This window comes from Rousettus aegyptiacus, unplaced genomic scaffold, assembly GCF_014176215.1.
Source record: "Rousettus aegyptiacus isolate mRouAeg1 unplaced genomic scaffold, mRouAeg1.p scaffold_m13_p_12, whole genome shotgun sequence".
NCBI classification, from domain to species: domain Eukaryota; kingdom Metazoa; phylum Chordata; class Mammalia; order Chiroptera; family Pteropodidae; genus Rousettus; species Rousettus aegyptiacus.
In genome coordinates, this window is record NW_023416287.1 from 22551583 (window position 1) to 22574946 (window position 23364).

The 23364-nt window shown below is 41.4% G+C and overlaps 1 protein-coding gene and 1 pseudogene across 2 annotated transcripts; one reads left to right on the forward strand and one right to left on the reverse strand.

Annotated features, from left to right (window-relative positions):
• Positions 1-4997: 4997 nt before the first annotated feature.
• On the forward strand, positions 4998-5116 carry LOC118610595 (annotated as a pseudogene).
• A 4170-nt stretch (positions 5117-9286) lies between these two features.
• Positions 9287-17422, reverse strand: SNRPB (small nuclear ribonucleoprotein polypeptides B and B1). Of its 2 annotated transcripts, none has more exons than XM_016145663.2 (7): positions 17268-17422; positions 14878-15029; positions 12983-13094; positions 11384-11536; positions 10743-10881; positions 10293-10418; positions 9287-9434 (listed from the first exon to the last, which is right to left on the reverse strand). In XM_016145663.2, exons 1-7 carry the CDS (start codon positions 17268-17270, stop codon positions 9397-9399), a joined length of 723 nt encoding a protein of 240 aa, XP_016001149.1. In that variant the 5' UTR covers positions 17271-17422; the 3' UTR covers positions 9287-9396. The 2 variants fall into 2 exon arrangements, with proteins under 2 accessions (XP_016001149.1, XP_016001218.1); XM_016145732.2 differs by having other exon boundaries at positions 9287-9581.
• Between the last annotated feature and the right edge of the window lie 5942 nt (positions 17423-23364).

Genomic DNA, 23364 nt, shown 5'->3' on the forward strand with positions numbered 1-23364 from the left:
AATTTGAAGGAATAAAATGGAGTCACAATGGTCAAGCTACCAAATTATTAAAATTAAGGAGACTGAAGCAAGAGAAAACAATTCTATTCTTGTTTTAAGTGACTCTGGGAACTTAAACTTTTTAACTTTCCAGTCCTGCTTCAGTACCTGAATGCACATTGGGTTGTTGTGCATCAGTGCCTGGATATACATCAAACCCTCCAGTGACTATGTGAATGATCTCAGGACGAAATTATTTCATCATTCAGAGCACCAGACATCTGAAGATTACCATCTCAGACCAATCCAGAGGCTAAGAACATAGGACTGAGTCTTCTTAAGAATGTATTTTTTACAATAAGAACCCTCAGCTTTTCTTTCTCCTTTGAGACATTCTGGGTATTGCCTAGTTGTGTTTATAGTTTATAAACCCTAAGACCCTTAAATAAATCTTTGTTATTTTATTTCTAGTCAAAGCCTCCTGACTCTTTTTGAGTACATTTGACATAATTTAAATAATCTAAACAATAACAACAAAGCAGGCTCATCTGCTGTGAGACATCATCACCTGGATGCAAACTCAGGTGGAAACAATTTATATAGAGGGTCTTTGCAAAAATGGGGACAGGAAAACACATGGATAGTGTTTGATGGATGATCCTTATGACCAAGGCCTCAATGAAGGCATTTCTCTGATGATTCTACATAGCATGAGGACAGCTTGAAGAATCCAGATAAGTAGATGCATTTAATAGTCAGGTGCTTAGGCTGCCTTGGCTTCAGGACCCCCTTTCCAAACCTAGGTTTTGGATGCTGACTCTCTATAAGAGAGACAGCTGGAGATTCAGAGGAGGCAACCAATTCCTTACAGTTGAGCAGGAAGGGGCACTGGGCGCTGAAGAAGACAGGAAGCAATCTCCCACTCTTAATACAAAGAACAATCCTTTCAGCATGAAGACTAGACTGAGAAGGACTCCCTTTGTGGTGGCCCCAGACACTTCATTCTTCCAGCAAATATCATCTTCCTGTTTTCCTCAAGCTTGGTTGTCACAGGTTGAGCCTCTTAGGAAGCTGGCTCTGAGATGGAGTATAGGGCGACGGATGTTGATAGAGAAGTATCCTGGGGATTAAACCTCATGGAAGAGAAAGAGAAGGAGGAGGCAGAGGGACAGCCTGGGCCCACCCCATGAGCAACTCTAGAGCTAGAGCAGCCTGCCAGAGTGCATGTGTGTTTGAGGAAAGAAAAGTAGCTGAGGTGATGAGGGCCACCTGCCAGGTAACTCTGTCTCCAGTTTAACCCCCTTGCTCGTGGCACCTATCAGCTCAGCTGAGGTAGCACCTCACTGGAACAAAACTGGCCCTACAGTTTCTTTTAGCCCCAGGTGAAAGCAGAGGCCACCCCACAGCCAATGAGGGCATCCTGGTTGGGGGTGGGAGAAGTGGGGACATTGAGAGAAGACAGCCCGAAGCAGAGTATAGATGGAAATGCAGCTTTGGAAGCTGCAAAGAAAAATGTGCAGGGAGGGATTTCCTTTCAGCTGGTTGGGCAACACCCTGGCAATGCCCTTCACAGAGGAAGGACAGAAGAGTTTGTTCATGACTGAGCAAGGAACGGAGCTCTACCTGAAGCTTAGGTGTCCCACTGCTGAAGTCCCCTTGGTTTCACAGTGACCGTCACAGGAAGGTTGGCCTCAGGCCTCGTTGGAGAGGGTGCGCTGTGCATCAATGGATGGTAAAGCAGTCACTGTGGTACCTCACCATTAGAAGTGGCTGGAAATCCGCCCTTGAGGATGCCAGGAAAAGCCACTCATGATGAGGCACCTCCCCAGAGGCACTCAAGATGGGTGCCAGGAGAAGCTGTTGGTCGCTGGGTACCGATGGCCCCTGTGCATTGCAGGAACCAGTGCTAAAGAAGCTATCTTTCCTGCAGAAGCCCCCAGGGCTGGAGAGACCACCCAGGCTGTGGGAACTGGGCCTGGGGGAGCAGTGCAGGCTTCAGAGGCCCACTGAGAGTACACCAGGCCAGAAAACAAGGCCCTCTCTTCCTGCCATGTCTCTCCAGCAGCTGCTACTGACAAGCCTTAACATCATGCCAGCGGATAGATAATGTTTTGAGTCTAGCTACAGAGCAGGCACTGAAGGGTAGGTTTTGAGCTCAGATGCAATAAATTGATAACTGGAACTGTGACTTTCTAGATATCCTCTGAAAAATAGAGTATGCTCCCGCCTCAGTGCCTTTGTAGTTGCTGTACCCTCTACCTTCTAGGTAGATAGAATTCTTTCTCTCTATCCCCAACCATATCTGCATGGCTCAAAGCGATAGGTTTCTGCTCAAACTGTTCTTTATCATAGGGCCTTTTCTGACCACCCTAATTAAATAGGGCCACACTCAGTACTTTGCATCTCCTCTCTGATTTACTTTTCTCCATTGCAATTAGTACTGTTTGACATAATTTATTTACATGTTTATAATTTATCATCCATATCCCCCTTCTAGAATATAAGCTCATTAAGTACAGAGTATTCTATTTTGTTTACTCTTGCATACCCAGCGGAGTTGAATAGAACAGTGCTTAGTACATAGTAGGCATTCCATAAATATCTAATGAATGAATTTTAATAAATTAGGAACATAAAGAAAGGGAAAGAAAATGGTAGCCAGAGTCTCATCATGTAGGCACTGCCACTGTTAACATGGTGGTAAATTTCCTTTTAGGTTTTCCCCAATTAGGATTTGTTTATATTTATAGAGGCTTAACATACATTCAGGAATGTATTCATATCAAAAGCAAGCAGCTTGCTGAATTTTTACAAACTGAACCCACCAGGTAACCAGCACCTGGATCAAAAAGTAGAATTTTTACCAGTACCCCGGGAGCTCCCTTTGTGCCTGTTCCCAGGGAAACCATTATCCCAGACTGTCGAAGCAAAGATTAGTCTTCATGTTTCATGTTTGGTCTTTGGCTCTGTCACTTGACATTCTGTGTAGAAGATTCATTCATACTGCTGCATGTTTTTGTAGATCTTTGATGTTCAGTATTCTTTTGTGTGGATAAACTACCATGTCTCCATTTTACTATAAATGGATATTTGGGTAGTTTCCAGTTTGGGACTGTTCTGAATTGAGTTGCTGTATATATTCTTGTACATGTCTGTTTGCGAGCATGTCAGCATTCTGATTGGCATGTATCTAGCGGTGGAATTGCTGGGTCATAGGATATGGATATGATCAGCTTTACCAGTCAATGTCCCCACTCCATATCCCAGGGATATTCTCTTTCATTTATGTCAGCTAACATTCCCTGATATAATGTATATGAAGTACCTAGCACTGTGTGTGGCCCTCAATGTGAGGCATTCTGGAAATGGGTATGTTCTTTCTTTGACTTCATGCAAAACACTGTACCTGGTCCCTAGGAAAAAAAACAAAGACAAATAAGCCATATCATACATAAAAGTAGCCAAATCTTCTAACTATAGAGCTCACTCCTGAAAAAAAAAAAATTCTCTTATACTCAGAAGGAAAAAACTCTCTTTACAAAGTTAGAATCGAAAGACTGCAAAACAACAATAATGTCAAATATTTATTGACCGCTTCCTCTATGCCAACCTTATTATGTATAGTACGTCATTTAATCTTCAGTGAGAGGAGGTTCTATCATCATGTAATAAATAATAAGTCTGATTTCATTTTTTTATGTTGCCAACAGCTTTCAAGCCCATAAGAAAACCTATGGGCTCTCTCCCTTGGCACATGTGGGAAGTTTATGCCACACAAGCCCTGGCCCAATTGTGGGACCCTCACCACAGCGCCGCCCCCTAAGCACAATGAAATAGGCCAGTCATCCCTCCTTGCTCTCCCAAGCCATTTTCGGACCTACTTTGAAGCCTGCCCTGCTCTCCACAGAAAGCCTTGTTGCGTCAAAAAGGAATCTTTTCCTACTCCCCTGATGCATGTATAGAGCCATCAGTCTCATCATACTGCTGCATGTTTTTGTAGATCTTTGATGTTCAGTATTCTTTTGTGTGGATAAACTACCACACAACCCAAATTTGTTGGAGGAGTCAATCTGCTTCCCATGAGGCAACAAGACACACCTTCATTTTATAGATGAGGAAACCGAAGCTCAGAGAAGTTATTTGTCATTCATTTATTCAGCATGTATTAAGTTCACAAAGCAGTGGGAAACAACATGGATAAGTTCCTCGTCCTCATTAGAGCGGGGAAAGTAGTTCTCAGAAAAATAAATATAAATTGCTTTTAAATATGTGAAAACATATTTAAAACTAAATATATGCAAATTAAAACAAGGAGATATTTTTAAACTTATCAGATTGAACAAGATCTAACAATGTCACAATATACTGTGTTGGCAGCTATGTGCACTATTAATGGTGTAGGATAACACAATTGGAGGGTTTTTGTCTATCAACATTTTAAATGTAACTCCCTTCTTCCTCAGTAACTCTACTTTTAGAAATTTATATACAAATACAGAGGTATGTTTCCACAGGTAAAGAGGGACAGGGCTTGACACTTCCTTAAATAAAGTGTATTTTATTTCTGTATAGGTCTTCATAAAAAATTAGACGAATAGAGAAGGAAAGAAAAACCTAACCCATAATCTCAGCACCCATGCCTTAGAGTCCAGACGTGGTTGCTCCCTTCTTCTTGACAGAGCAATGCTGCCTCCTGGTGGATTCATCTTTTTATTTTTTTTTTAAGTGAATTCATTATTGCACCATTTTTTTGTTTTAATATGTACTTAATTTTTTGAACTAAACAATGCACTCTCATGGCTCAACACTTTTAAAGTTCTAAATGGTATACAATGGAAGTTTCTTTCATTCTCATTCTCCTCTAGCTAGGTTCCTTTCTCCATAGGCAACCAAACTGGCCAATTTCTCGTATTAGCCTCCCAGAGGTATTTTATGCACACACCTGGATTTAGTAAGTAAGAGTTTCCTTCTTTCTAGTGCCTGAATAAAAAATATGAATAAAAACTTAGGAAATACTAGTCTACAGCCATGCTACCCTGAACAAGCCCTATCCCATCTGATCTCAGAAGCTAAGCAGGATGGAGCCTGGTTAGTACTTGGATGGGAGACCACCTAGGAAGACCAGGTGCTGCAAGCGTAAAAAATAAAAAAAATAAGGGATTGCAAGCTGACAAAGTCCTTGCAATCTGTGAAGTCAACCAAGGGTTGCCTAAATAAATAAATAAATAAATAAATAAATAAATAATAAAAACTTAGAAAATACAATGTAAAAATATTCCTGCACCTGATTTGTAGTCATGAAAATCTGTGATAATATAAATTCCCAACATGGGTAGAAAGACTGAGGTATGTTACAACTGCTAGATATGTGCCTAGTAATCATTAAGAAAACATGTAATAACATGAAAAAATGTCTATCACGAAGTCTTTAAGACAATACACAAAAGAATAAATAACAATTTTTTAAATCCTTCCTTTGAAATGCAGTGATATAAGAATGCAATGATATAACAATGATATATCATTTTCAGCTATCAAACTAAAATGTCTGTTTCTTCTTAGTGATAATTATCAATTCTGAGGAGCATGTTGTGAAAAGCATAGTTCTGTCTGCTTTGTTACAGGGTAAATCAATTCGAGTTATAAGAAAGTTAATTAAAACATCATTCCATAGTCATTCTTTAGTGAGCATTTATATAATAAAATACAATACATTAAGTAATAGTATGTATATGGGTCTGATGACCAAGCCGAATTTAAACTTAAATCCAGTAGCAAATCTCATGCCTTTACTCTGTTATCTTATTTAGTCCTCACAGCCATAGACCAATTTACTAACTGAACTAATATTATAGAAGTTTAATATGAAAACTGGACTGGATTAGTCTACAGGCAAGTCAAAGCACATTAGAATTCTCCACTCAAACCTCTTTCAATCAGGGACTTAGGAGTTATGTTAAAGATACAATGGCCCAGATGTCTAATTGCAAACTTTTCTTTTTGTTCCTTCTCTTAATTTAGTAAATGGGCCTCAAAAACAAGTATGCCTAAGATCTTTCTGTGTAGAATTGTATATTCAGAATTATATAGACCATACTTCAAAGAGAGTTTTAATCAATTTTCAAGAATAGTTTTAAGCATCCAAGATTTTTACTCTGCTAAACTAGGTGATGTGACTATATACTAGGCAATACGTGGCTCTACGCTTTTTCTTTGTTGATTTATGCTTATTATTTGTGTAAGAAGAGTTCCCGCCTTTCAGCTCAGGCTAGGAGTACAAAAACCTATTGGATCGCACATGGCTGGTAGATGGGAGGCTAGCCAGAGAGTTGACTCAGCCTGCTTTGCAGTTTGTGCTGCTCAGGACGCAGGTTCCTGAGACATTGTCTGAGTCAATCATTGACACTTCTACCAAAAGCCGCTGCTGCCAAGCTCACTTTCCTGGTGTCCTACTCCTCCTCAGCCTCTTCCTCCACTAGGACTATTCTTTCCATGACAACAAGCCTTGGTAAACTCTCCGGAAAGAAACTTTCTGGTTTCGAGGTCAAATTCACATAATATACTATTAACCACTTTAATTTGACCATTAGAACTCAATGGTATTCAGTGTATTTACAATGTTGTACAACTACCAGCTATCTCTAGTTTCAAAATGTTTTCATCAGCACATAAAAGCACCCTATTACACATCCACTGAGTAATCACTCTCTATTTCCCCCATCCACAGCCCCTGCTAATTTCTAAACAGCTGTCTCGGGTTTTACCTGTTCTAGGCATTTCATATAAAAGAAATATGTGACCTTTGGTGTCTGGCTTCTTTTGTTTAAAACGATGTTTTTGAGGTTCATCCAAGTGGTAGCATGTATCAATACTTCATCCCTTTTATGATTGAATTACATTCCATTGAATGTATATACCACAATTTATTTATCCATTTTTCCATTGATGGACAGTTGGGTTTCCACCTCTTGGTTATTATGGATAATGCTGCCACAAATATTTGTGTACAAGTTTCTGTGTGGACCTATTTTCATTTCTCTTGGGTATGTACCTAGGAGTGGAATTGCTAGATCATATAGTAATTCTATGTTTAACTTTTGAGGAATCACCAAACTCCTTTCCATAGTGGCTGCACCATTTTACATTCTCACCAGTAATGCACAAGGGTTCCTATAGCTCCACGTACCTGCCAACATTTATTTTCCTTATTGTTCTTCCATTAAAGCTATCCTATGAAGTAGAATCTCATTGTGGTTTTGATTTTCATCTAACAACCAATGAGGTTGAACAGCTTTTCGGGTGTTTGTCCATTTGTCTCTCTTTGAAAAAATGTCTATTCAGTTCCTTTGCTTATTTTTTAACTGGGCTATTTATCTTTTTATTCTTGAGTTATAAAACTTATTTATGTAGTCTGGATATTAAACTCAAATCAGATACATAACTTGAGAATATTTTTTCTGTGAGTTCCACATTCTTGATAATATCCTATAGTGCAAAAAAGTGTGTAATTTTGATAAAATCCAATGTTTTTCTTCTGCTTCGTGCCTTTTGTGTCAAATCTAAGAATCCATCACTAAATCCTTGGTCATGAAGATTTACTTTTTCTTCTGGTAGTTTTATTAGTCTTGGTTCTTATATTTCTATTGTTAAGCCATTTTGAGTTAGAGTGAAAAAGGGAGAGGGGCAGAAATCCAACTTCCTTCTTCACATGCAATTATCCAGTTGTCTAGCACCATTTGTTAGACTATATTTTTTCCCAGTGAAAGGTCTTGGCACTGGCAAAAATCAACTGGCCATATTTGCATTTATTTCTTGATTTTCAATTCTATTCCATTGGCCTTCATCTATCCTTGTGCCAGTACATTGTTCTGATTACTAAAGCTTTGTAGTAAGTTTTGAAAACAGGAATTGTGAGACCTCCAACTTTGCTCAATTGTTTTTGCTACTCCAAAGCCCCTTTACATAAATTTGAGGATTGGTTTCTCCATTTCTGCAAAAGCCACTAGAATTTTGATAGTTTGCACTCAATCTCTAAATTACTTTGGAGAGTGTTGCCATTTTAACTGTATCATCTTCAAATCCATGAACATATCTTTCCACTTATTTAGGTTTTCATTCTTTCAGGATGCTTGTAGTTTTCAGTGTACAATTTTCACCTCCTTGGTTAAATAGATGCCTAGGTAGTTTATCCTTTCGGATGCTATTATAAATAGAATATTTTTTAATTTCCTTTTCAGATTGTTTATTGCTGGTATGTAGAAATACAACAGATTTTTGTGATCTGATACCTGTAATTTTGCTAAATTCGTTTATCAACTCTAGCAGCTTAGAGTCAAGAACTTCTATATATAGGATCGTATCTGTGAAGTTTTAGTTCCTCCTTTCCATTCTAGACCTTCTTGCCTAATTGCTAGAACTTCCAGTACAATGTTGATTAAGTGGCCAAAGGGGCACCCTCGTCTGGTTTTTCTGGTTTTTCAGCCTTTCGCTGTTAAGTCAGCTGTGAGTTTTCATAATCCCCTTTATCATGTTAAGTTCCCTTCTAATCCTAATTTGCTGTTTCTATCACACAAGTATTGAAATTTTGCCAAATCTTTTTCTGCATCTATTGAGAGGATCAGGTGGTTTTTCCCTTCTATTAATATGGTTTTTATGTTAACCACTCTCACACTCCTGGAGAAGCATCCCCATACTACACATCTTTTTTTCAGTAAGTTCTCTCTTTTGCTTTTAGAATTTCTTCCCTATAGACAGTAACTTAAAAATAGTGGCTACTTCTTATTTCTGTACCCTTTAACCTTGATGTACAACTACAGTACTGCTCAGGACCGTCTTATCAACTCAACATAGACTTTGGATGGAAGAAATCATGGCAGCCCCACAACTCTAAAGTCAGATACGGTTGTTATGTGTGTAACCCTGGGAGAAAGTTATACCAAAATCGCTCCTTTCCCAATAGGACTTTCATTTTCAGTATTTCATACTTTATTATGTAAAAATAAATGCAATAATCTAAAGTAAGCCATCTAGATGAGTTCCTTCCGAAGAGGTTACACTAATTTCCAACCCTCACCAACACTGTTTATCTCAACAAACTGATCTGTGCCAGTTATATAGGTTAAAATGTCTCACTATAGTTTAGCTCTGTAATTCTCTTAGTATGAGATTGTGCATCTCTGCAAATTTGTAGTAAAATGTTTTATAAGGGAAGCAGCTAAAATTAGAGCTAATTTTTCCAAGGTACCCTATTAAGTACCCAATAGTATCGAAGATTTTTCTAAAAATGAACAGACACACCAGGCACATCTATAATATCCTATTAAGAATTTATTATCAATTATTTCACGCCACAAGGGAATAAAAGGATTATGTACAGCCTTTCGGCAAACAGGCAGGGTGCTGAGGGCCAAGATGAGTCTAGGGCCTTGGTGGGTGCATTCCCGGGGGAAGGGGCCCTGTAAGGGAAACCAGACAATCCGGTGAGACTCCACGAACAATGGCATAACAAATAAACAGGTCTGTTGTAACGTGGCCCTGGGAAACCGGGCCCTCGCCTCTGTGGAGCTACTTCCATAACTCTGTGGCCAAGGGTCAAAGAAGGCCTGAAGTAAGAGTAAGAAATTTAGTCAGTGCCTGATATGCAACTCAAAATTCCCATCCCCGCTCCAGTCCCCCACACCCTGCAGTCACCAAGCGATCAGAGGGACAGCCATGCCAACTGGGGAATTCTCTGGGGCTCACTAGGTTCCTATGCTAATAAACCCCCAAAACGGAAAACCCAGACTAAAGACAAAGGGGTCACCTAGTGTGGTTGTGAGTTATCTTAGAGACCACTATGGCTTAGTGGAAGGAACACTGGTCTGGGGCCTGTACACTTATCTATAAAATGAAAGAGCTGATCTATGTCGGCATGTCTCAAAAGGGAATTAAACAGATACACATACTAAATAGCATAGGAAAGCCCACTGCCCTCTCTTAATTACTAAACACTATCAAACCAAAGGGGGTAAGACAATTCCATAACCTTTATTGGAGACCCTCAGAATGCATTATTTCACAGTGCCCTGAGAACATTACCTTGGGTATTGAGAAGGACCCTGGGTACAGGGCTACTCTGTTCTAAGAGGGAGTGCAATCAATTTAAGAAATGCTATTTCCTCTTTCCCTTCTAGACTAAATTTTTCTCTAAGAGTTTACTTCCCTAGGCTTAAGGCCTGAAAGCCCAAAGGGTATAGTAAATCCCATCTTCCCTCACTTCCCATCCCAATATTGCTCTAGGGAAGAAAGTCAGAGTCACTGCAGCAGGCACTTACCTCGCATCCCTGGGGGAGGGGGCCGCATCCCTGGAGGGGGCATGCCCATTGGAGTTCCTCGTCCAGGGGGGATTCCCATTGGGGGACCCATAGGAGGCCTCATACCAGGAGGTGGGCCCATCATGCCTGCAAGAGAAAAGCCCCAAGAATATAGCTCAAGTGTCTGCTGAAAAGGTAGCAGGAAACATACAAAGCTATCCACTAAGCTGAGACGGATGGACCATTCCACCCTCCCAATATCTCCCAGCATACTGGGACTTGAGCCAAGGAGGTGGAGCTCCCAACGGCTTTTGTCCAGCTAGTTCATGGTGAATCAGCCAAGCTGGATCTCAGAGTAATCCTGCTTAATTATAAAACTCATCATCAGTTTCAGTCAAGGTTTTATCTCATCATAAATCCAGCTCAGGCATCTTTTATGGATGAACAATGGTCTCCTTACAGGTTCCTTACCTGGAGGAGGTGCCCCTCGACCCATAGGTGGGGGAGGACCCCCGCGGCCAGGTGGGTACTGGGTTGGGGCCCCCGCAATACTCGCTGTGGCAGCAGCTGCTGCAGCTGCAACAGTGCCTCTTCCTTGTGGGGTCATCACCTATGAGGACATAGAGAATTAAAATAGTACAGTGCAATGCAGCACCCCACTCTCTCCCCGCCCCCATCTTGGTAAATAAACAGCAGACATCAAAATCCCCTAAGCTATAACTCACGGTGTCGGACCTCCTATCCAAAACCCTCTTCTAGACAAGATCAAGCTTGAATTCCCGATTCCCATCTTCTAGGCCTGAGTTAAGGATGCCCAACACAAGTTAGAGAAGGCACCTGCATTTTCAAATAACTGGTAATACGTTATGAAAGAGTATATTTCAAATGTTGTCATGGAAACATTCTGCTCCAATACAGCTACCTAATATACCTTTCATGCATCTCTTTAACAACATCTATAAAATTTACAATGACATTTAATTCTGGGACCATATTCAAAGCAGAATGAAATACTCCTGACAGTCACAGGATGTCATTCTGGACTTTTCTCAAACTGTGGACCCTCCCTCTATTCTTTAACCACCAGATACTGGTACCCTTCCTCAACTCACCTGCTGAGATGGCCCACCAACCCCACGGACTGGCCCAGCAAGTCCTGCAGGAGCCTGAGGCATGGGAACGCCAGCTGGGATTCCTCTGCCAGCAGCCCTGCCGATCCCTGGGCCCCCAGCAGCTCCAGCAAGTGGTACTCGGGCAATGCCAGTCTGAAAGATAAAGAAACATGCTAAAATGCTTGTGGCTAGAGAATCAGATGCATACTTTGGAATACAATTGCCGAGAGAACTCCTCAGATTTACAGGGCATCAACTATTTACGGACACTACCCATCCATATGTGGTTAACACCATTCCTCCTCCAGCCAAGATTATATGCCCAGCTATCACCCCTGCATCAGATTAGAAGAGCTTAAGGGTAAATTTAGAGAAACATGCCACAACGCAATCACCTATATGCATTCCTATGAAAATTAAACCAACGAAGGGCCAGGACTCCATTCAGAAGGATACAGCAGACTTTAGTATTTGACCTGGCATCAAAAAAACTTGAGATCCAGTACCAGCTCTGATTCTCGACTGGTAGGTGACAGTGGGCAAGTAATGCCACAATCCTGGACTGTTTCCTCATCTACAAATGATGGGATTATGACAAAACTGGTATGGTCATGAAGGTTTACAATGGGCTACATTAGAGTAGCAAATTCTACTGGAAATAGATACCAAGAGTTATGAATATGTACATATGCTTTGAACCAAGATATATGGCAGACATTTATTTTGGAAAAAGTGTCAACTAAAGTCCAAAAACAAGGAAAAGACACTGTACTAACCTTGAGAGAATATCTTAAAGTCATTAATATGACTTGTACACAGCAAGTAAAAAAATATTTACAATATTAAGTGAAAACAAAATATTACATGTATTATGTTAAATATTTAAAAAAACATGTAGGTGGGTAAAAATAAAAACAGCATTAAGAAAATTATTCCTTTGATGAAAAATGTCTTAAAATGAAAAACAGAAAACAAATTCAAATGATTCTCTAAGTCTGCTCTGTTTCTAAATGCAGGTTGGTATTTACAGAACCAAGAATGCCTGGGACCAAATACTAATTTCACTACTTAATAGCTGTAACATCTTGGGTAAGCTACTAAAACCCAGTTTGTTTTATCTGTAAAGTGGGAATAATTTATCTCAGAAGATGGTTACAAGGATAAAATAAATAAAATACTGCAGTGCTTGGCAGACAGTAGATGCTCAATAAATGTTAGCAACTGTTCTATAACTGTACAAAATACATATTCTACTGCTTGAAGTCACAACTTTGTAAAGTCCAGCTAGCCTGTCATCACACTAAGAACTGACCCAGATGGCCTTTAGGTTCCTCTTCTGACTACGTACGTCAACTTAGGAAGAAGGGAGGGCTTTAAAGCTGGAAATCCTCAAATTCTAGTTCCCTATCTCTACTTGTTACTTGCAGGGCAACCTCCTTAAGATTCTGTTTATTATCTGTAAAAGGGCGGCAAAAACCAGAGCTTGCCTGTGAGTATTACAATGAAACGCAGAGAGAACCTAACACAGAGCCTGGCTCATGGCCCTCCTTTCTTTCACAAGGCTTCCTGGCCTTGCACTGGCACTCTGCTCTGACTTACATCTTTGGGAGGAGGTCCCTCTACTGTCATTGAGACCAGGTTCTCCCCTCGAAGCAGCACCAGACCGAGGACTCGCTTTTCTTCTCTTTCTGCTTGTTTTGAGTTCTTTGGCCTGAAGACAGGTTTAGAAGAAACAAAAACACAAGCATTAGGAAAAAATGGTAAAGTTCATGTTCACCTGCCTAAGGGGCCTCCAAAATTTGTTTTCCAATCTGTTTCTCAATAAATGGTACATAAACCTTCCCTAAGGCAGCTCCTCCAGATAGTCTTCATCAGCTGAATCTGTAACCCCTTAGGTGGTTGTTTCTCATGCCAAAAGGATGCACAGACCAAAAGATGGGACAAGAGTCAAGAAAGCCCAGCCCTGGATCAAATGTTATTCCACTGCCATCGCAAAGGCCTTTCCTCAGTAAAGTCTTCTTTGCTATCTCCTTGTTCCCTCCCTTCAGCTTAATGTTTCACCAGTGTCAGGAGGCAGTTGAAACAATTTCTCAAGTCAACTGAATCCCACTCACCCCACTTACCTGCAGGATCCTTCTAGAAGCAATTCAACCCCACAGGCCTATCATTCCGTCCCTGACCTCACATCAGAAATAGAAGCCATAAAGGAAATGTGGAAGTGAACTACATAGGAACTACACCTCTGTCCTCAAAGAACAAAAACAGAAATCTCTAAACAACCATAGCCAAAAAAAGATGAACAAAATATGAATATAAACTAGGAAAAATAACCACAAGATAGGGGAATGGAAGAAAAAGCCAAAGCCAGAATCCTAAAAATTAAAGACAGACAAAATATCTAATTTAAAAAAAAACAACTTAAAGGTTTCATTTTAATGCTATTTTATATTAAATTAACAGTGGTTTTTTTCCTCCTATTTTTTGGCTTATCTATATTTTCTTATTTTTTTAATAAAAGCATATATTGCCCTTTCACTATTTTTAAAAACCTTTCTTTTTGTATTTTAAAAAATTTTCTAATAAACATTTTTTTCTTATCAGAATAAAGTTAGTTTCATTTAAGAAAAAAAAATAAAAACAGAAAAGAACCATTTGGAATAATTCTACACTGATATGCTGGCCCTCTTGAAGGTGTGCACCTGGTACTCAGCCATCCCTGCCACATTTCTTGTCCTATACTTCTTGACCTCGTGCCACAAAGAAAATAATAGCCCCAAAGGGAATCAAAGAGAATTCACAGCTGCTGATGACATGGACACTGTACATGGCAAGTGAGCCAAATGACCATGGAAGTCACATAACCTCTTTGAGCCTCAAGATGCCTTGAATGTAAAATAGGGGAAAAAGCTGGACCACACATTTTAATAAGCCAGACTTAAGATCTGTGAGTCTTAAGAAGAGAAAGTTATCCAATAACTTATGGAATTGTAGGAAAGCAGAAAATATCTCCAACTGTTTCTATAAATGCCAACAAAAATCACTGGCCCCAAACCCAAACGGGGAGCTGAGCACTTACCCTGAAGAGGGTCAGAGGCTTCTTAAAGCAGTTTCAGACCAGGCTGCATTGGGAGAGCCCTTTAGGCTACAGCTTTACAAATAGGCAATGAGGCCAGAAAATCAAGCTCTCCCCCCTCACACACCTGTGGGGAGAACATGAGAGCCCTTTACCCCAGTACCCAGGGGCACGAGAGAGTCAGAGAAACAAAAAGCCTACCAGCCCTCCTTACAATTTGTAATATGCTAGAACTACAGAGCAAGGCTTGCTGAGCTAAGAAAGGAGATTTCTTACTGTCCAATGTCCCCATTTAAATCTTCCCTCAAAAACAGGAGAGTAAACTGACAGAAACCAGCTAGCTACATCACCACCTGTCACTTGGCCCATCCACCCAACCTATCCCCCATCCAAATCCCTCCCCGCACAGCCCACTCCTTACTTGATCTTCCTGAATTCATCGCAGTCACAGAGGATCAAATTCATATGCTTGTCGAAAGCCTTGAAGGTGCCAATGAAGATACGACCATCTTGCAGGATGCATCTCATCCTGTAGTCGATGTGCTGCAGCATCTTGCTGCTCTTGCCCACAGTCTGCAAGGAGAAATCAGCAGGAATGAGACTCGGCTCTTTGGGACCCACATACTCCTAGTCCTTCCTCAAAACTCTACTGCAGCCCTCTTTTCCATATGTAGCTTTCTCAATAGATTCTCCGTTATCTTTCAGCCACAGCCTTTTCCCAGTAATTCTCCCATGTAACCCTGTGTTCAGCCCTGACCTCTGTCTACTACTGTTACCCGCCTTTCCTTTCAAATCCTCTCATACTTCAATTGCCTTTGCTTAGGCTGTGTTTCAGAGATGAATGTAAAATGTCTCTGAACTAATCCAACCCATTCATACCAGAGATTAGCCATCTGCCATTGCAGATTATAGGTGTGTGACCCCAGTACTACGGAACACCCACATCCCATTGAAAACACTGAGGAAATCCAACTAACCAGAAGCTTATCAGAAATGAGCTGATCAGCTTGGAGGTGAGAATGGAATCCCCAAAATAAGGATTTGTTAGTGTGTCTCCAAGACTACCTTTGGGAGGGAAACTTTCTGGTGGCCAGGGTGCTAAACAGTTTGAACACATAATGGTATTTAAAAATATAAAACCTGCTATACTAATTAATCAACCCAACAACCTTTTCTGCTTTATAGCTTGGCTTCCGTTGTAGCTTTGCTAAAATAAACTATACAGACATTACAGTGTGAATTGTGGGCTGCCCTTGGCAGTTATATTTCTCTCTAGAAATGACCTATATTTGACCTGTGTATCGGCCTCCCATCAGTCTGACAGGTATGCGCCAGTCCTAACTCATCCAACTGCCTTCTATGTCCCAGACCTGTACATGCTGTTTATCTCTGTGAGCTTGGACAAGAACGAGTTTCTGGACCTACAAGTGTGTGAATCAGAACCTTGACTTCCACCTTGGAGACCCAGGTTATGTGGTTCAGTCTCTTAGATAACCATTTTAATTGGGTCATAATCACACAGCTTCTAGCCACACAGATCTGAACTTTTGTGGCAACATTTTTTGGTCTACCCAGTAATAGTCGATTCTTACTGGGTGCTCATTGTATATACCAGGCACTGTGATAAGCACATTAAATCTCATTTAATTCTCAAAAGCAGCTCTATTATTGTTCTTATTTTACAGATGAGGCCACTGAGGCTGGGAGGAGTGAAATAGCTTGCCCTGTCTTACAGCCATGAGGCTGTGTTAGAACCTAAACAACCTGAATCCAGTGCCTACTCTCCTATCCCAATTCTCTCAAACAATATCCTACCAGGTTTTCGTTTTTATTCACCAAACACATTAACAGCTACAGAATAAAGTGATCTTTCTAAACACAAGTTCACGTCATTTTGCTAGTTAAAATCTTTCAATGGCATGCCTTATCAGCAGCAGGATTAAGGCCTTTAGTAATCAGGCTCCAGCCAATTCCTCCCATCTCATTTTTCAGCTCTTCCTCCCTTTCCCCCTCCAGAAACTTTCAATAATGCTACCCTTCATGCCTTGCTTTTGCATCCTTTGTATCTGTAATATCCCCTCCCATTTTCGCTGGGAAAACAATCTTTTGCACTTCTGCTCAGGAATCATCTACTCCTGAAAGCATTCTTACCCCGCCCCGCCCCCCGTTACTTTTACTAAATGCTTCTGAATTATATTATCCGTGACCCCAACGTGAAAGTGATCTCAGTGAAGAAAGGAAACATTTCATCGTGCAGCCCCAGCGCCTGCAAAGTGAGGTGTACTCAAATACATGCTGAAGAAATGAGTTCAACTCTTCCCCAAAATATCTCATTCACCTTACTGTTCCCTCCTCCCCCGTCTACTAGACCCAAGAACACTCTCCAGTTTTGGCCACAAGCTCTTGCAACGTCTTTTCATAACTCCTTCTCAGACCCTCACTCCCTTCACAAGTCTGAACCTCTTTCTAGGTCTTCCCTAGTTCTCCTGCAACTCTAGGGCCTGCTCTGAAATCCCAGTGCAAAAGTTTATTTAGTACCCACAGGATCCCAAGTATTGTGACTACAACAGCGTGGAGAGTCGCAGTTCCATTCTCGTCCCCACTGAGCGACCTCGGCCTCCGTCCCTCAGTTCCAGCGTTCCCCTCCCCCAACCTGCCGAACGACCAAGGTCTTCCGCGCCCAGACGGGGCGGCCGCGGCGCGGGCCTTCACCGCTATGAGCAGCAAACCTTGGCTTCCTCCCCGATCAACCCCGGTCTCCCAACACAACAGATTCAGAAGGTCCCAAGCCGCCGCCTTGCGCCTCCTCACCATGGTGGCGGTTCTGATGGCTCTGATTCCCGCCGGATTCGTCTACACTGAGGCCTAGACGACCGCCAGCAGCCCGCTTCCCGCCGCCACTACCGGAAGTGCGGCCGCGGGCAAAATGGGGTCGAGTAGGAAGCGACTTCCGGTCCCAGAGTCGGGCCCTTAAGTTCCGTCCACGACGCGGAGCTGTGATCTTAGGGTGGGGCGGGGTTTGGGGCGGGGAATTGGGCGGGGCTTGGGGTGGGGCTAACATAAACTGAACCTCTTATACTAGTTTAGTATTGTGTTTGGACACCTTCTACGAGAGCTGCTGCGCACGTGAGCTTCCCCGAACATGAGCTGCTCCTACTCAGCATTATTTCCCCTCTTCCCCCGCTCCCGCCCATTAACACTCTGTCCTCACCTCCCACCACTCAACCCCGGCTCTCTCCTCTACAATCACTGTCCTTGCTTTTCCGTGAACTTGCTGGACGTGCTCCAGCCCAGCACCTTTGCATTTGCTGTTGCCACTGCCTGGAATGCTAGTTGTCCAGGTACGTGATTGATTCATGCTCTCAACTTCAGGACTTAAGTTCAAATAACAGTTTCCCACCTGCCAACCTGTTTAAAACTGCAACCCTCCCACCCATCCCTGTTTTATTTTTCTCTTTAATACTGATCGCTAACATACTATATACTTTTGTTATTTTTTTCTCCCTCGCCATTAGAATTTAAGTTCCAACAGTATGGATTTTTGTGTACTGTTCATTATTATAGTGCCTAGAAATCTGCTTAGCACAAAACAAGTGCTTAATAAATATTTAAATGAATCAATCGACCCATCCATGACTTTTGAATGCTATCTATATAGTCAAGTTTTTCAAATTTATTCCTCTAACCCTGGTTATTTTATTTAATTCTTGATCTCTTATAGCCAGCCATCTCTTTGACATAGATGTCTAATAGGTATACAAAATTAAACGTTGAAAACTGAACTCTTGGTACTATTTACTCTTCTTCCCAGAACCACTGCTTATCAGTCAGTGTTCCCCATCTCAGAAGTTTCTCAAACAAATTTGGTAGCATCTTTGATTCCTCTTTCTCTCACATATCATAATCAATCAGCACATCCTATGGACTTTGCCTTCAAAATGTCTTGAGTCTTACTGTTGACCTCTGCTCCATTGCTATCACATTAGTCCTTGCTACCATCATCTCTGTCTTCTATCATTGAATGAGTCCCTGACTGTTCTCTTTGCCTCCTCTCTTGCTCTCAGAACAGCCAGAGTTCTATAATGTTCTGGGATTTTATCAAATAATATTGCCCTGCTCTCCATCTCCCAATAACTTCCCAGCACACATGGAATAAAATCAGCCCTGCATCCCTCTCCAACCTCATCTCCTTCAACATTCCCCTTATTTATCATCCTTCAGCCACACTAGTCAACTTGCTGTCCCTCAAACCCAGCAAGGAAAGCTTCCACCTCAGAGCTTTGTAATCCTCACACCACCCTAAAATGTATGTTCTGTCCTGTTTCTATCAATTTTTAGATGATGAGAATGGAGAGTCAGAGAGATGAATTCTCCTGCCCAAGGTAGCAGAGTCAGAACAAATATAATACCATCTGGCTCCTCAGCTACTATCAAGTTAACCTGCCTCCTAACATATCACTCATGCATGCTTTCTTAAAATATTTATTTAGCACCTACTAAGAACATGCATTATTAGTGAGATATAAAGTCCCTTCCCTGAAAAGGTTCATGTTCTAGTGAGAAAGACAATAAACCAAGTAAGTTCTAGAAAATAACATTAGATACAAAAAAAAAAAAAAATAGGGTAAGGAAACTAAGAGTGATGGGTTGCAACTTTGTCTAGATGGTCAGGGAAAGCCTCTGAAGGACATTCTGGACATTTCTTATAAAGGGGATCATATAATATCTGTGGTCTTTGGTGACCGCCTTCTTTCACTCAGCACAATGTTTTGAAGGTTCATCCGTGTTGTGACATATCAGTACTTTATTTCGTTTGAGGCTGAATAATATTTCATTGTGTGGCTATACCACTTTTGTTTCTTCTGTCATTAGTTGATGGACATTTGGGTTGTTCACACCTTTTGGCTGTTATGAATAATGTTTTAAACATTTGTGTCTGAGTTTTCATGTAGACATATGCTTTCATTTCTCTTTTGTATATACCTCGGCATAGAATTCCTGGGTCATATGGGAACTCTGTTTAATTGTGTAAGAAACTATAAGTCTTTTCCAAAGTGGCTACACTATTTTACATTCCCACCAGCAGTGTATGAGGGTTCTGATTTCTCCACATCCTGGCTAACACTTATTGACTTTGGATTCAACCATTCTAGTGTGTGAAGTGGTATCTATCTAATTGTAGTTTTGGTTAGCATTTCTCTGGTAACTAATGATGTTGAGCATCTTTTCATGTACTTATTGGCCATTTGTGTATCATCCTTGGGTTATCTATCTTATTGAGTTTTAAGGGTTCTTTATGTATTCTAGATACAAGTCCCATATCTCATATCAAATATATGATTAATAAATATTTTCTCTCATTCTGTGGATTGCCTTTTCACTTTTTCAGTAATGTCCTGCACAATTGCTTTTAATATTGTATTCACTTTATCTTTTTTCTCTTTTGTTGCTCATTCTTTTGGTGGCATATCTAAGCAGCTTTTGTCAAATCCAAGATCATGAAGACTTTGCCCTATGTTTTCTTCTAATAGTTTTATAGTTTTTGTTCTTACATTTAGACTTTGATGCATTTTTAGTTATATATGGCAAAAGGGTCAAACTTTATTTTTTTGCAGGTAGATACCCAGTTGTCCCAGAACCATTTTGCTGAAAAGACCCCATTGAATCCTCTTGGCGCTATAAACACATGGTTTTATTTCTGACCTCTCAATTCTATTTCATTGATCTATATGTCTATCACTATCATTGCCTTGTAGTAAGTTTGGAAATCAGAAAATGTGAGTCCTCCTAATTTTTCTTTTCAAGATTGTTTTGGCACTCTAGATCCTTGAAATTCCATATAAATTTTAGAATCAGCTTGTCAATTTCTACAAAAAGAGATAGAGGGGACATGAATTCCAGAGCACAGAGTTAAAGAGTTGCTAAAGTGTTCCCAAGGTTCAGTCTAGATCAGAGATAAGCAAAATTTTTCACTTAAGGGTCAGGTAGTATTTTAGGGTTTGTGGACCATATGGTCTCTAATGCAATTACTTAACCACTGTAGCATGAAAGCAGCTATAGACAATACATAACAAATGTGTGGCTGTGTTGCAATAAAACTTTATTTATGTACACAAACATGTGTCCAAATGTTATTCTTCTTTTGATTCTTTTCAATCATTTAAATAGAAAAACCATTCTTAGTTACAGGCCTTACAAAAACAAATGGCAAGCCAGATTCAGCCTCAGGCTGTAGTTTGCCATCCTGGGCTAGCCAACAGTCCCCAACCTTTTTGGCACCAGGGACCAGGGCTCCTATGAGAATCTAATGCCTGATGATCTGAGGCGGAGCTGAGGCCTTGATGCTAGTGCTGGGGAGCGGCTGCAAATACAGATGAAGCTTCACTCAAGCTTCACTCACTCGCCTGACACTCACCCCCTGCTGTGCAGCCCAGTTCCTAACAGGCTAAGGACTGGTACTGGTCTGCAGCCTGTGGGTTGGGGATCCCTGGTCTAGACCATTAGATTTCTGTGTCTGGGTTTACGGCCAGAGCCCCAGGAAGCATTAATAATAACTTTGACTTGCATTGTTCCTTTGGCTTATGGATGCACTGAATAAATGCCATCAAAAGTTACCCTCATATAAAAACTGCAAAACACACATTTATATCTGTATCAGTCTGGATCCAATGAGGAAACAGAAACCACACAGTAATTTAAATGGAAAGTTTAACATAAAGAATTATTATATAATCACTGGAGAGTAATTGTCAATATTGAAAGAAAACCCTCAGCTGAGGGAGAGTACTAAGGAAGGATAAACCCGGAAGGAAACTTCCCTCCCCAAGGCTAGGGTTCAGCCCTCCCTGGAGGTGTAGTTACAACTCACTGGGTGATGGAAAAGTTGGGGTAGGGGGTGCTTTGCACAGGCCAGAGCTGGTCTACAGTCACCAGGGAAGCAGGAATAATTGTCTGGAACATAGGCAAGCCAAAACTAGTAGGCAGATACACAGAGCCAGCTGGGTGTACAAAGGCAGGGTGTTGATGTTTACACAAAGCCTGGACCACACAGTGTCTGTGTCTGAAGGGCTGCAGCAAACAGACCTGTGAGGCACAAGCGAACTGAGGCTGATGGGCAGGTGAGTAGAGGAGGTCAGGGCACTGATACAGGCACTGCCAGAAATGGAGGCTGAAAAGCTGTAAGAACCTAGTGTACTTCTGTACACAGCTCGGGCCGGGCATTCAAGAATAGCTGCTGGGACCCTGGTGCGCATGCATGTGGAGCTGAGGAAGCAGGTCTGGGGAGCAACAACCAGGCTGGGGAGGCTCTGGCCTCTGCATGGGATGCAAGTCAGGTGATCTGCTTGCCAGAAAGCCAGTCCAGTGAGGTCTCAGGGTATGTTCCCCAGGGGGCTGAAGAGAGGGTACAAGAGCAGTGACCTAGGCAGGTCACAGGCCTGTGTTGTTTGGGTTCCCAAATAAGCCACCAACCACTATGTAAGTAGAGAGCTGGAGAAAACAAAGAGTGGCCAATCGGTGGAGGAAGCTGTGTCCTGCAGGCATTTATCAGGGAGAAACTGCAGTGGAGGAGGAGAGGAGAAAGGGGTACTTTTCAAGAGCCTGGTGAAAGAGCCACCTGAACCAGGAAAGACCCGTTCCTGCTGCAATGTTGCTCCAGATCCCACTTCTGATAGATCTCATACCAGTGGGCAAAGGAAAAATATTTAAAGGGCCTAGATCCACTTTCACAAATCAGGCAACAAAAGGTGAATTTGGAGCTGAGACAATATATGGATCGATAAGTGGCACCATCCCACATCCACACAAACATATTCTACCACATAGGTCAGCACAATGAAGGGCTCAAATGGGGAAAAGAGAATTGCCAATTCAACCTACCTTCAATTTATCCTCATGAAAAACACAGATAAGATGATGTTGGCCTTCTGCTTGGATTCTTGGGAGTGATGAGAACTTTTCATCTTTTGCAATTGCTTCCACTGTTGGAAAGCTGTGTCTGCGGGAGTCATTTAAAATTCTCTCCTATCTTCTACATCCAGGAATCGCCAAGTGCTTTGAAGACAAACCCTACGACGTCTATCTTCTCTTTTAGTCCACACTACCATCACCACAGTTGTCCTGTACCTTTCATCTGGGCAACAGCGACACCGACTTCCTAAATTTATCCTAGTCTCAGTACTGCTCATCACGCCTTTCTCTTAAGTTTTCAGTTTCCCTGCATCTTCTCTTTCAGATTTCAACCCCCAGACAATTCCTGTGCCAATATATTCAGCAGAAAATCTTATCTGAAATGTTTTCACAATTTCATTGGTCAGACACACTTCCAAAATTGCAAAAAATTATTTATGATAAGATTTTTGCAGGTTGGGCTCCTCTCTCAAAAGACAAGTAAGCCTCTTTTAGTCACAGTGTTTTTTAGATATAAAGGAAGGCACAGGCCCTGCTTTTACTCTGGGTTATTAAAACAGACACTGAAGAGAGCCAGTTCAAATAAAAACTACTGTAAATAGCATTAAGATCCGTAACATTAAGCTCTCCCCACCAAAAAGTAGCCTTCTAGTTCCCAGAGGAAGCACGAAGTTGGTAAAAGGGGAACCGATGACCATCAGCAGTGAGGGTTCTGCAGAGCCAATTCTGCCTTTGTGCCCAGTGAGCAGGGTCATCTGGGACCTGTCCTTGTTGTCTACGTCAGCAGCAGATGAGGGAAAAGGCTGTCCCTGTGTGTAACCTGGTTTTGTGAGATTTTCCAGTCCTCAACTGTTGCCCCAACACTCAGAAATGAAATGCTTTTATCCTCTTCAGAACACTGGTAGATGGAACTCTAAGAATCTTCATTTTTTTAGGATTCTAGAATGTCATGTTTCAACCTATTCCAAACTTCTCTTTAATTGAAGAGCAGTTGAGTGTT

Excerpts from the sequence above, each read along its gene's own strand:
- SNRPB (XM_016145663.2), bottom strand. Across the intron at positions 10,882-11,383 it reads TTGGTGGGCCATCTCAGCAG|GTGATGACCCCACAAGGAAG; the intron begins GTGAGTTGAGGA and ends ATGTCCTCATAG. Across the intron at positions 9,435-10,292 it reads CCCTCCCCCAGGGATGCGAG|GGCCCCTTCCCCCGGGAATG; the intron begins GTAAGTGCCTGC and ends TTTCCCTTACAG.